The following is a 13,783-nucleotide window of genomic DNA, read 5'->3' as shown; positions in this document are numbered from 1 at the left end:
TGTACGTCACCAGCTCCCTGGCTGTTGAGCAGGGCAGAGTGAGGCTCCACTGCGTAGGCGCAAGACTTCAAGCACTGTGTGGATGGCATAGAGACATCATCCACTTCCATCCAGATAGAAGGGACCAGGGCGACGCTGAGTACAATCTGGATTCCACAATCAGACCAGACCTTACAATTTGCATGTAGCGTGGGGCATGAATTAGACACTTTTTAGGAAGTAGGCAGGGGCACCTCTGAGGGAATAAAGGGGTTGTAGGAACCCTATCTACATGCTTTTGAAGGTGATGGCCATGGTTTATAAGACAAAAAAAAACTGGTTACAGGTTCCCATTACAATCAAAGGGGATCTGTATATAACAAAACACATTTCCGATCTCTGTTAGCGAGTTCTAAGCTTATGAAGCCTTTCTCATGTTCAGGATCCAACTCTATTAGCCAGAACAGGCACTGAGAATAACATTAGCTCTCATTTCGTAGGACCAAGCTCAAGGGTCTATCAGCTTATGATCAGCGGACTACAGAGATTTATTATTATTTACACATGAGAAAATAATTATGGGTATAGAGGAAAATGGTGCCATGGTTCTTCTTTATGCTTCTTTATGTTACCGTCAGCAGGCTACCAACAGCTCTGATCTTTCATACATTAAAGAAGGGTTCCGCTATCTCTGCGCTGCGTTATTCTATTTTATTGTATATCTATAATGCATGATTGAGGCTCTGGGCATAATAGAAATGCAGCAAAAACTGTAGATGTCAACCCCGACTTCAGACTTGTAGAACTGAAGATCAGTAAAAATAAAATATTTAGAATTTTGAGCTTCCAAAACCTGAGGAAGGTACAAGCAATTATACACAGTGATGTTATCTGAGACTCCATGCAGACAGAACATATATTACAAGCATAGGCCTGTATGGTGCACACACTATTTATACAAACCTCCATTTCCAGTAAGCTTGTATGAGGAGGTATATTTTGAAGCCCAAGAGACCAGGGCACAGGGCTCTCGAAGGGAATCCGGTAGAGTCAGTGCAAATCAATTCGCATGTCTCATTTCATCGGCCATGACAGTGGTCTGTGGAAGGTGCACATGAGAGGGACTACCGACACTTTCCTGCTGACATTCGGGGGCTCTTCTTTTGGTTAGCCGGGCCACAAAGTCATCGTTATGGCATGATGTAAATGAGACGTCTGATCGAAAGAGGAGCCATGAACGTAGGCAGGTAAGAGGTGATACTTCCTCTCCCGTGCAGAAGCCACAAACCACTGTTGTGGCCGATAGGATGGGACGTGCAAATAAAATTGCACCAACTCTAGTGTTCGGGTTTGAAAAGTTATTAAAGAGTTAATAATAACTTTTGGACTGAAAGAGGTCTGAGATCATGCCCGGCCACCACTCCATACTAATGAGGCATAAAGCAAAAGATGCTACTATGGCCGTAAGACGCTTAATGATTTAGTAATAGCGTATTATTACCAATAGATACCTATAGATGGTGATGTCTGATAATCCGACTACCCATCCACGTAGCATGGCTGCAGCCTAAATAGCTATGGCATTGCCACATCTGCCTCTTTGGGACTGCTTGCTGGCGTAGATCTTGCATCTTGATAATTAATTTGCAAAAGACTATCGATTCATGGCCCTAGATGACTCAACTCTTATCAGTGCGCTTGAAAATGCTGATTTCAATGCACCGTTAACAAACGCCATTCAAATTTACACAAGTCGTTCATCTCTCCTTTATCGGCCTTTATACACGGGACTCTGAACAATGCTGGGGACAGAGAGATCATTAATGTGATTGTCCTGTCCTCATACCCTATCATGCTATCAGCAGCTCATCTCCTATTGCATAAATGATACGTTCATCCAACGATCGTGAACTTTGCTCGTTCCTAGGGTGGTCTTCAGCATGTTTACACGGGTGAACAAGTGAAAATGAGTATTCCTAAGAACACAAATTTGTTAAATATCTACTGGTGTAATTGTAAATGGGCCATATGTATGGTCTGTAAAGGGGAGATACCAGTTACTACTGACGGTGACCAACAAGCCATCATTCCACCCCTTTCAGGATCAGTGTATTCCTTTTCTGCACTCCATAAAGTACTCACGGTCCTTACCCATTAACTTCAGCTAATAATCCCAATACCCAGAGGTTGGCATGATATAATAGCTACATTTATGCCCGAAAGTTCTCAGGAACATTAGGTTAGTAGTTGGGGTTCCTTAGACGGGAAACAATTTTCTTCAGGGGTTTCTCCATGGCGAAACATCTGAAAACTGATCACATGTGCTTTAAAACTATTCTTTGTCTCTCGATATCATGGCGACATTTGTAGAGTTCATTACTTTAAATGAATTTTATTTTTTTGTTCCAATTGTAAGGAGAATAGATTGGTGAAACCTGTGGCGGGTGTATAGCGGTCTTCTGTACCCCAGGAAAGCTTGTGACTGCAGTTACCACTACAACCTACAACCATTCTGCTCAGCCAACATTCCTAAAATTCCTTGGACTTCCTTAAAATATGCTGTCCTTTTGTTTCCAAGTGCTAGTGTCTAGCTTAACCCCTAGTCAGAAGTTTACCGCTTTCCCAGGAATTCTACCCTAACTACAAATCCCGGAGAGTTGTGCAGATCTCAGTATATCACGTCAGAAGGTCAAAAAAGGTCTTGGTAACATAATCACATCCCCATTGTGACTACAACAAAGGGCATATGGCTTTATTAGTAGACGACCAGTTTGTACAAGTGGGTTCAGTCCTGGACTATAGCAGTAAGGCTTTGTTGCTCTTAACAACCAATCACAGCATTGCTTTCGTTTTGCCTGAGCAGTTTATAAAATGAAAGCTGGGCTCTGATTGGTTGCTAAGTGCAGCAAACCGTTTTTTCTATTAGGTAGTTTTGATAATTGAGGCTCAAGGCCGAAGTAAAAGCGACTGATTTACATTAATGTCTTGGCTACATGTTTACGTGTCTGGAGCAAAAAGTGCAATAGAACCAACTTCATAATTTGGTTTTTACAACAGCAGATTAGCAGTTGAGTTCTAACATTCTGATTGCTTTAGACTAGAGCCCCCATTCATCTTAGATGGCTGTTGGACGAACGATGCTTCCGACGATCATTTGGCCAGCAGCAATCTCGTCCGTCTCTTCTATAGCGACATCTCTGTTGGTGGCTTATCTCATGGAGAACTGAAGGATCAGCAGTCCAAAATCGCATATGCAGGGTCCTCAAAGGGGTTTTTCCCATGAACAACAGTTGATTTAAATCAATAGATTTTGTAATAATAATAATGTGTTTAAATATAATGTCCCTGTGCTGAGATAATCTTATAAATGTGCCCCTGCTGTGTACTGGCTGTGTCTGACCGTACAGAAACATGGTCTGATCATACCACAGCTTCTGGGCAGGGAGGAACGACAAGAGTATACAGGTATTACAGCACTGGATCACAGCTGATTCTTTTTGTGTGGTAAAACATTTGCCTGCCTGTTTTTAAACAATGTTTTACCTCAAAAAAATTATTATTTGTGATCTTGCGCTATAATGTCAGACACAGCCATAACACAGTACACAGGAGGGTTCACATTTATAAGATTATCTCAGCACAGGGACATTGATTTCATCACATCCAATTGTAGAAATTATTATTATTCCAAGATCTGTTGATTAAAATGTACTTTGTTCGTGGGAAAACCTCTTTAACTCCCCCGACAATAATCAGTCCCATACACATTAGACTGACAGCTGAACCCTTCGATAATGATGGATGGTTTAACATATCCATGAAAAATGGACCATTCTTGAATCAAAGCGCTCAGCTCAACCTCCATGCTCGGCTTAATCTCCACGCTTGGCTCAATCTCCACATCTCCTGACCTGAGCTATCTGCCTCATACGCGTTCAATATATGAGCAGCTAGCTCCAGTTAGGAATCGTCCATAGGTATACTGCTTATGATCAGCTAGCTAGGATCACAAGACCCTCCTGGGTACATATGATCGGCTAGCTCTGGTGAGGAGACCCTTATAGGTGTATATGAGCAGCTAGCTCTGGTGAGGAGACCCTTATAGGTATATATGGGCAGATAGCTCTGGTGAGGAGACCTTTATAGCTACATATGGGCAGATAGCTCTGGTGAGGAGACCCTTATAGGTATATATGAGCAGCTAGCTCTGGTGAGGAGACCTTTATAGCTACATATGAGCAGATAGCTCTGGTGAGGAGACCCTTATAGGTATATATGGGCAGATAGCTCTGGTGAGGAGACCTTTATAGCTACATATGAGCAGCTAGCTCTGGTGAGGAGACCCTTATAGGTATATATGGGCAGATAGCTCTGGTGAGGAGACCTTTATAGCTACATATGAGCAGATAGCTCTGGTGAGGAGACCCTTATAGGTATATATGAGCAGCTAGCTCTGGTGAGGAGACCTTTATAGCTACATATGAGCAGATAGCTCTGGTGAGGAGACCCTTATAGGTATATATGGGCAGATAGCTCTGGTGAGGAGACCTTTATAGGTACATATGAGCAGCTAGCTCTGGTGAGGAGACCCTTATAGGTACATATGAGCAGCTAGCTCTGGTGAGGAGACCCTTATAGGTACATATGAGCAGATAGCTCTGGTGAGGAGACCCTTATAGCTACATATGAGCAGATAGCTCTGGTGAGGAGACCCTTATAGGTATATATGAGCAGATAGCTCTGGTGAGGAGACTCTTATAGGTATATATGAGCAAATAGCTCTGGTGAGGAAACTCTTATAGGTACATATGAGCAGATAGCTCTGGTGAGGAGACTCTTATAGGTACATATGAGCAGATAGCTCTGGTGAGGAGACCCTTATAGGTATATATGAGCAGATAGCTCTGGTGAGGAGACCCTTATAGCTACATATGAGCAGATAGCTCTGGTGAGGAGACCATTATAGGTATATATGAGCAGATAGCTCTGGTGAGGAGACTCTTATAGGTATATATGAGCATCCTCTGGTGAGGAGACTCTTATAGGTACATATGAGCAGATAGCTCTGGTGAGGAGACTCTTATAGGTATATATGAGCAAATAGCTCTGGTGAGGAGACTCTTATAGGTATATATGAGCAGATAGCTCTGGTGAGGCCTTTATAGGTACATATGAGCAGATAGCTCTGGTGAGGAGACCCTTATAGGTATACTAGATGGTGGCCCGATTCTAACGCATCGGGTATTATAGAATATGCATGTCCACGTAGTATATTGCCCAGTCACGTAGTATATTGCCCAGTCACGTAGTATATTGCCCAGTCACGTAGTATATTGCCCAGCGACGTAGTATATTGCCCAGCCACGTAGTATATTGCCCAGTTACGTAGTATATTGCCCAGCCACGTAGTATATTGCCCAGCCACGTAGTATATTGCCCAGCCACGTAGTATATTGCCCAGCCACGTAGTATATTGCCCAGCCACGTAGTATATTACCCAGCGACGTAGTATATTGCCCAGCCACGTAGTATATTGCCCAGCCACGCAGTATATTGCCCAGCCACGTAGTATATTGCCCAGCCACGTAGTATATTGCCCAGCCACGTAGTATATTGCCCAGTTACGTAGTATATTGCCCATTTACGTAGTATATTGCCCAGCCACGTAGTATACATCACAGAGCCACGTAATATATTGCACAGTGATGTAGTATATTGCCCAGCCACGTAGTATACAGCACAAAGCCACGTAGTATATTGTCCAGCCACGTAGTATACAGCACAGAGCCACGTAGTATATTGCACAGCGACGTAGTATATTGCCCAGCCACGTAGTATACAGCACAGAGCCACGTAGTATATTGCACAGCGAGGTAGTATATTGCCCAGCCTTGTAGTATACAGCACAGAGCCACGTAGTATATTGCTCAGTGACGTAGTATATTACCGAGCCACGTATGTCACAGGTTAAAAAAATAAAAAATAAACATACTCACCTAACGATCCGAGGGCCCCTTGTAGTGTAACATACTCACCATTCTCGTCGCTGCTCCTCTGCGTCCCGTCTCTCCGCCTCCTGGGATCCAACGGCGAAGTGCAGATGGGCGCGCTGCTGCCGCCATCTTGCGTTCCCAGGATGCTTTGCGAAATTACCCATATGACTTAGCGGTCTCGCGAGACCGCTAAGTCTTCTGGTTAATTTCGCAAAGCATCGCTGGGAAAGGAAGATGGCGGCAGGCGCGAACAGCTCAGCGGACAATGGAGAGCGAGTATAGCAGGTTTTGTGTTTTTTTACTATTTTTAACGTAACTTTTTTTTACTATTGATGCCGAATAGGCAGCATCAATAGTAAAAGGTTGGGGACACACAGGGTTAATAGCGGCGGTAACGGAATGCGTTACCCGCGGCATAACGTGGTCCATTACCGCCAGCATTAACCCTGTGTTAGCGGTGACCGGAGGGGAGTATGGAGTGGGCGCCGGGGACACTGACTGCGGGGAGTAAGCAGCGGAGCGCTGGGGACACTGACTGCAGGGAGTTGAGCGCCGGGGACACTGACTGCGGGGAGCGCAGCGCCGGGGACACTGACTGCGGGGAGTGGAGCGCCGGGGACACTGACTGCGGGGAGCGGAGCGCCGGGGACACTGACTGCGGGGAGCGGAGCGCCGGGGACACTGACTGTGGGGAGCGGAGCGCCGGGGACACTGACTGCGGGGAGCGCAGCGCCGGGGACACTGACTGCGGGGAGTGGAGCGCCGGGGACACTGACTGCGGGGAGCGGAGCGCCGGGGACACTGACTGCGGGGAGCGGAGCGCCGGGGACACTGACTGTGGGGAGCGGAGCGCCGGGGACACTGACTGCGGGGAGCGGAGCGCCGGGGACACTGACTGCGGGGAGTGGAGCGCCGGGGACACTGACTGCGGGGAGTGGAGCGCCGGGGACACTGACTGCGGGGAGCGGAGCGCCGGGGACACTGACTGTGGGGAGCGGAGCGCCAGGGACACTGACTGTGGTGAGGGGATACACAGATTCCCTCATAATCTGAAGAATGTAAGTCTGCAAGGACAGGGTCCTCTCCCCTCTGTACCAGTCTGTCACTGTAAATTTCCTTACTGTTAACGATATCTATAACCCTGTATGTAACCCCTTTTCACATGTGCAGCACCATGGAATTAATGGTGCTATATAAATAAATAATAATAACTATAGATACACATTCCCTCGCACCTATACACATTCCCCATACTTATAGATACACATTCCCCCATACGAATAGATACATAGATTCCCCCATAACTATAGATACACATTCCCTTATACCTATAAATACGCATCCCCCATAACTATACATGCACATCCCCCATACCTATAGATACATAGATTCCCCCATACATATAGATACACATCCACCATACGTGTTGATACATAGATCCACCATACGTGTAGATACATAGACTCCATCATACCTATAGATACACATTCCCCCATACATGTAGATACATAGATTCCCCCATACCTATAGATACACATCCACCATACGTGTTGATACATAGATCCACCATACGTGTAGATACATAGACTCCATCATACCTATAGATATACATTCCCCATACATGTAGATACATAGATTCCCCCATAATTATACATGCACATCCCCCATACCTATAGATACATAGATTCCCCCATACCTATATATATATAGATCCCCATACGTGTTGATACATAGATCCACCATACGTGTAGATACATAGACTCCATCATACCTATAGATATACATTCCCCATACATGTAGATACATAGATTCCCCCATAACTATACATGCACATCCCCCATACCTATAGATACATAGATTCCCCCATACCTATATATATATAGATCCCCATACGTGTTGATACATAGATCCACCATTCGTGTAGATACATAGACTCCACCATACCTATAGATACACATTCCCCCATACATGTAGATACATAGATTCACCATCTCAATATTACATTAATCCATTCGGAGTCTCGATTTTCCTCACATACTTCTGGCTTCCTTCCTGACTGTGGTGTGTTAGTCACTACCGTCCAAGTATTTCTTGGCCGTCTCTTATGTATGGTCGCCTGGCAGTCTTTGCTGAATCTTCCAAATTCTTTTCTGGCACACTCACTGCTCTTTATTGCAGGCCTTTATGTAGGTCTCCAGACTGATGTCTCTGCCGGCTGTCTCTCTGCCAGCTCTCTACTTCATAGCTCTCTCCCATAGTCTTTCATGGGACACCTTCTAGCCAACATTTGATAGCCCCCCTGTTTTTCATACAACCGGTTATATGTGATATATACGGTGTGTATAGATAGATAGATAGAATGCGATTTCGCATGTTTGTGGTGTCATGTGTATGGTGAGAAAGCAATGCTAACCCTTGATGATAATTATGCTTTTTGACGCTTTGGCGCTATCATTAGGAAGGAGACTGTATATATGGAGCGCTTATGAGAATCTCTGACCCCATATGAAGTGTATACAGCAGTTCTTGACTTTTCATTAGTGTTGAATGATACATGAGCTTGGATACAATATCTTTACATTACATGAGCTTAGATACAATGTTTACATTACATGAGCTTAGATACAATATGTTTACATTACATGAGCTTAGATACAATATGTTTACATTACATGAGCTTGGATACAATAATATTTACATTTATGTATCACAGATGGTTTTATAGGTGCTCCCTAGTAAAAACAAGGCAGGAAGTGATGGGATAATGCTTACCAAATAGTTCATTGTTTCTGATGTAGAGGAATCCACTTGTAATCCAGCGGTTTGGTGGCGATCTGGTCTGATCCGATCCCTAGGCGGTTATGGATGCCAGATCTGGACTTTTCTCCCTGTTACTTTCTGCCAGGCATTTCCCACCAGTGGCTGTCACCAATCTGTTGTATACAATGTGGCTGGAGATGACAGTCTGTCTCTCTGGATCTCTTCTGCTGAGGTCTCGCTGACTGTAGCAATGGCTCATTGGCTTTGGTGACTGGTCATCCTCACCCTGGTGGGTGCAATCCCAGGACCTTGGATCTGCTCTCAGGTGGGCTCTGCAGTCCTCCCTGGATCCAGAGCTGCCAGCACAGTATTCCTGGCCCTTTCCCAGCTAGTTTCCCCTTGTTTCTGTCCACCTTACTGTCCCTGGCTGTCTCCTGACCCTCCAGGTTGTCTCTTTCTGTGGCTGAGGAGCTTCCTGCTCTTTGTGTCTCATGCAGTCTCCCTGGATTCCTGGCTGTCTCTCTTGCAGCCTCTTTCCTGCCTGTCTCTCACACAGACTGAGAGGAGAGAGAGGAGGAGATTCAGGGGAGAGGTAATGCTATCCCATCAATGCCTCAGCCCAGACCCCTCTCTCCAGGAGCTGCTCTCATTGGCTGGCTCTGCTTTCTAATGCTAATGACTGCAGGGGGGGAGGGTAACCCTCTCTCTTTCTGGTGTGAGACTGCCACAGTCTGGTGCTGCAAGGCATGAGATCTCTGGCAGGATTATGACAGCATGGATGAATGAATGAATGGAAGGAACATTGGGGAATATTTGTCCTGGTCCTACAGCTAAAAAAAAAATGCATGCTGTTATCTTTAGTTATCCAGCTGATTTTTAGGAAATCCCAAATAATCCCCTGCCGGTGGCTTGGATTTGGCTGCACGATTGTAGGTTTTCAATAGCGAATAAGAGGTATCAACCACTGAGGACTCTCAATTCGAAATATTCTTCAATTGCGAATAAGGCTTTCCAACGTCAAGTCTCCACGAGTTGTTCCAGAGCTCGTCAGTCTGCTGGCGGCCATCCCACCAGCTTGGAGAAGATGACTGATGAGGAACCATCAACCATATGGAAAAGTCTTTAGGGACATTCCAGCCCCAGGGCAACTAAAGCCGGCCGAGCCATAGACGGAACAATTTTTCCGAAAGGCGAGCCAACATTTTACAGGATTTTACAAGTGAAATAAGCAAATTTATGACAATGCACAATATTAGATATTTATACAGTTCGAGCCAGAAGTTTCCATACGCTATATAAAAAGACACATCTGCATGTTTTTCCCAATATCTGACATAAATCAGAATAAACCTTTCCCATTTTAGGTCAATTAGGATTATCAGAATTATTAATATTTGCCAAATGCCAGAATAATGAGAGACAGAATGTTTTAAGGCATTTTTATTACTTACTGCAAAGTCAAAAATGTATATATCTATATATATATATATATTTTATATAATGCTAGGAGCATCACTCTGTCCAAAGCCTTCATAGACTGCGCAAGCGCGACACGCCTGCGAAATCTGGACCCCACAGAGTGACGCATCCGGCAGTAGCGTAGCTACTGAGGGGGCCCACCCGGAACTACGCTACTGTAACTGTATTGACGTGGACAGTGCACCGATATAGTCACATTCTGCGGCAGAGCAGGTAGAACCGATCTCCCTGCTCCGCTGCCCGGTCGCTATGGACCCCTGAGCAGGCGGGGGGACACCAGTGCCAGCAGTGGGCCCCAGCCTGTCAGCGCAGGGTCAGCTGTATTGGCATCTAGCCAATGCAGATGACCGCATTGATGAGGGACGGAGCACTAAGCTCCTTCTCCCATCATCCCCCTGGCAGCATCTGACGTCACCGACGCCGACACTGATAGGGGGCGCGATGACGTCACTGCCCGGCGCCTGCGGTCCAGAGGTGAGCGGGAGCAGCGCAGGAGCCAGGAAGAAGAGAGGTGAGTATTTATTATTTTTCTTTATGGGGGATGTCTTATATAACAGGGCCTGCCTGTAGGGGGGTTCTGCCCTAAACTACAGAGTCTGCCTGTGGGGGGTGCTGCCTTATACTACAGGGTCTGCCTGTGGGGGGGGGGTGCTGCCTTATACTACAAAGTCTGCCTGTGGGGAGGTGCTGCTTTATATTACAGTGTCTGCCTGTGGGGGGTGCTGCCTTATACTAAAGGGTCTGCCTGTGCGGGGTGTGCTGCCTTATACTACAGTGTCTGCCTGTGGGGGGGTGCTGCCTTATACTGCAGTCTGCCTGTGGGGGGTGCTGCCTAATACTACAGGGTCTGCCTGTGGGCGGGTTCTGCTTTATATTGCAAAGTCTGCCTGTGGGGGGTGCAGCCTTATACTACAGGGTCTGCCTATGGGGTGCTGCCTTATACTACAGAGTCTGCCTATGGCGGTGCTGCATTATACTATAGCGTCTGCCTATGGGCTGCTGCCTTTTACTACAGAGTGTCCCTATGGGTTGCTGTCTTATACTACAGGGTCTGCCTATGGGGTGCTGTCTTATACTACAGAGTTTGTCTATGGGGTGCTCCCTTATACTACAGAATCTGCCTATGGGGTGCTGCCTTATACTATAGAGTCTGCCTATGGGGGGCTGCCTTATACTACAGAGTCTGCCAATGGGGGTTGCCTTATGCTATAGAGTCTGCCTATGGGGGTCCTGCATTATACTACAGAGTTTGCCTATGGGGTTCTGCCTTACACTACAGAGTCTGCCTACGGGGTGCTGCCTTATACTACAGAGTCTGCCTATGGGGTGCTGTCTTATACTACAGGGTCTGCCTATGGGGTGCAGTCTTATACTACAGGGTCTGCCTATGGGGTGATGCCTTATACTACAGGGTCTGCCTATGATGTGCTGCCTTATACTATAGAGTCTGCCTGTGGGGGGCTGCCTTATACTGCAGTCTGACTATGGGGGTTGCCTTAAGATATAGAGTTGACAGAATGGGGGTGCAGAATGGGTGCAGCACATGACAGAATGGAGCGCAGGATGGGAGCAGCACAGTACAGAATGGGGCACTGGATGGGAGCACCACTTGACAGAATGGGGGTGCAGGATGGGAGCAGCATGACAGGATGGGGACGCAGGATGAGAGCACCACATGACAGGATGAGGACGCAGGATGAGAGCACCACCTGACAGTATGGGGGCGCAGAATTGGAGTAGCACATACCAGTATGGAGGCAGCACATACCAGAATTGGGGTGCAGGATGGGAGCACATGACAGGATGAGGGCACAGGAAGAGAGTAGCGCATGACAAGATGGAGGCGCACAAAAGAGGATGAGGGTGCAGGATGGGGGCTGCACATGACAGGAAGGGGCACAAGATGGTAGCAGCACATGACAAGATTTGGGCACAGGATGGAAGCATTACATACTAGGATAGAGACCATATACCAATATAAATGCTCGCCACCCGGGGGTAGAACGGGTTTAATAGCTAGGATATATATAGAGAGAGAGAGAGAGAGAGAGAGAGGAAAAAAAAGGAAAAAAAACAAATCAGCACCCCCAATGTGAACACGTGCAAGCTGCAAACTGCAACACACAGATAAAAAAGACCACAGCAGCACATGTACATGAATCGGCCATGTGAAAACACAGACAAATATATATTTCACAAAAATATTTTTTCATAAAAATTTTCTCAAAAATTTTTTTTCATAAAACTTACAGTTAAAATGGAGATTCTTAGCGCATAAATTGGCCAATTCATGTGTGCCCATCAACCACGGCAAGGTGATCTCCCCCTGATGGGTCCTACTCTACTGTACATGCCACTCTTGGGCCACCAGCCTACAACTTCGGACAAACATGTCACTCTGGGCTAAACCTACAATTTATGGGCAGGTAGAGTTGATTACCGCCACCTGCAAGGTCAATGGGGGGAGTGCAAGATAAGTCTGGATGTTGCCACATCCATACAAATAGAGGAAAAAAAAACAAATCAGCACCCCCACATATATATATGTGTGTAAATATCTATCTTGCAGATCTCGTAGCTCTCTGAATGCTGAGCCCTGTATAACCCTGCCCACACCACTTATTGCCATATTGGCAGCGTTTGTGTATGTTGTGTATTGACAGTAAGCTGCTAATCAATGGTGGGGGTGGGTTTACACAGAGCAGGAGGACTAGGAGGCAAAAAGCACCTAGTCATGTAGTGATAATCTCCTGCTGATAAAACACTGATTTTATTGGAATAGCAACACACAGTCCAGTAAGTGATACATCTCTGGAATTAGGCACTTCATTGTTAGATTACAATTAGATTACATAGCAAAACCTGCTGACAGATTTCTTTATAACTGTCCTAAAGTGTATGGGCATCCTGAAGGCCTTTTTCACATTTATGGGGTAAAAAAAAAACACAAAGTATAGGGAAACACTTACTGTATGCTGTGGGTCTAATAGCACAGGTCCAGTGCTTTGCAGAGACCTACGAGGTGCACATACAGTGGGGCAAAAAAGTATTTAGTCAGTCAGCAATAGTGCAAGTTCCACCACTTAAAAAGATGAGAGGCGTCTGTAATTTACATCATAGGTAGACCTCAACTATGGGAGACAAACTGAGAAAAAAATCCAGAAAATCACATTGTCTGTTTTTTTTATCATTTTTTTTGCATATTATGGTGGAAAATAAGTATTTGGTCAGAAACAAACAATCAAGATTTCTGGCTCTCACAGACCTGTAACTTCTTCTTTAAGAGTCTCCTCTTTCCTCCACTCATTACCTGTAGTAATGGCACCTGTTTAAACTTGTTATCAGTATAAAAAGACACCTGTGCACACCCTCAAACAGTCTGACTCCAAACTCCACTATGGTGAAGACCAAAGAGCTGTCAAAGGACACCAGAAACAAAATTGTAGCCCTGCACCAGGCTGGGAAGACTGAATCTGCAATAGCCAACCAGCTTGGAGTGAAGAAATCAACAGTGGGAGCAATAATTAGAAAATGGAAGACATACAAGACCACTGATAATCTCCCTCGATCTG

The 13,783-nt window shown here is 45.7% G+C and overlaps 1 protein-coding gene across 2 annotated transcripts in view; it reads right to left on the bottom strand.

Moving 5' to 3' along the window:
* Positions 1-9,302, bottom strand: part of BCAR1 (BCAR1 scaffold protein, Cas family member) — a 155,193-nt gene extending 145,891 nt beyond the window's left edge. Inside the window, exon 1 of one of the 2 annotated variants that reach the window (XM_069740499.1) lies at positions 8,745-9,302. In XM_069740499.1, coding sequence (XP_069596600.1) covers positions 8,745-8,756 — 12 coding nt within the window. In that variant the 5' untranslated portion in view covers positions 8,757-9,302. The remainder of the gene's footprint in view (positions 1-8,744) is intronic. The other variant, XM_069740500.1, reaches the window with a different exon arrangement.
* Between the last annotated feature and the right edge of the window lie 4,481 nt (positions 9,303-13,783).

This window comes from Ranitomeya imitator, chromosome 9 (genome assembly GCF_032444005.1).
Source record: "Ranitomeya imitator isolate aRanImi1 chromosome 9, aRanImi1.pri, whole genome shotgun sequence".
Classification (NCBI taxonomy): Eukaryota; Metazoa; Chordata; class Amphibia; order Anura; family Dendrobatidae; genus Ranitomeya; species Ranitomeya imitator.
This window is presented reverse-complemented; position numbering and strand designations above follow the sequence as displayed.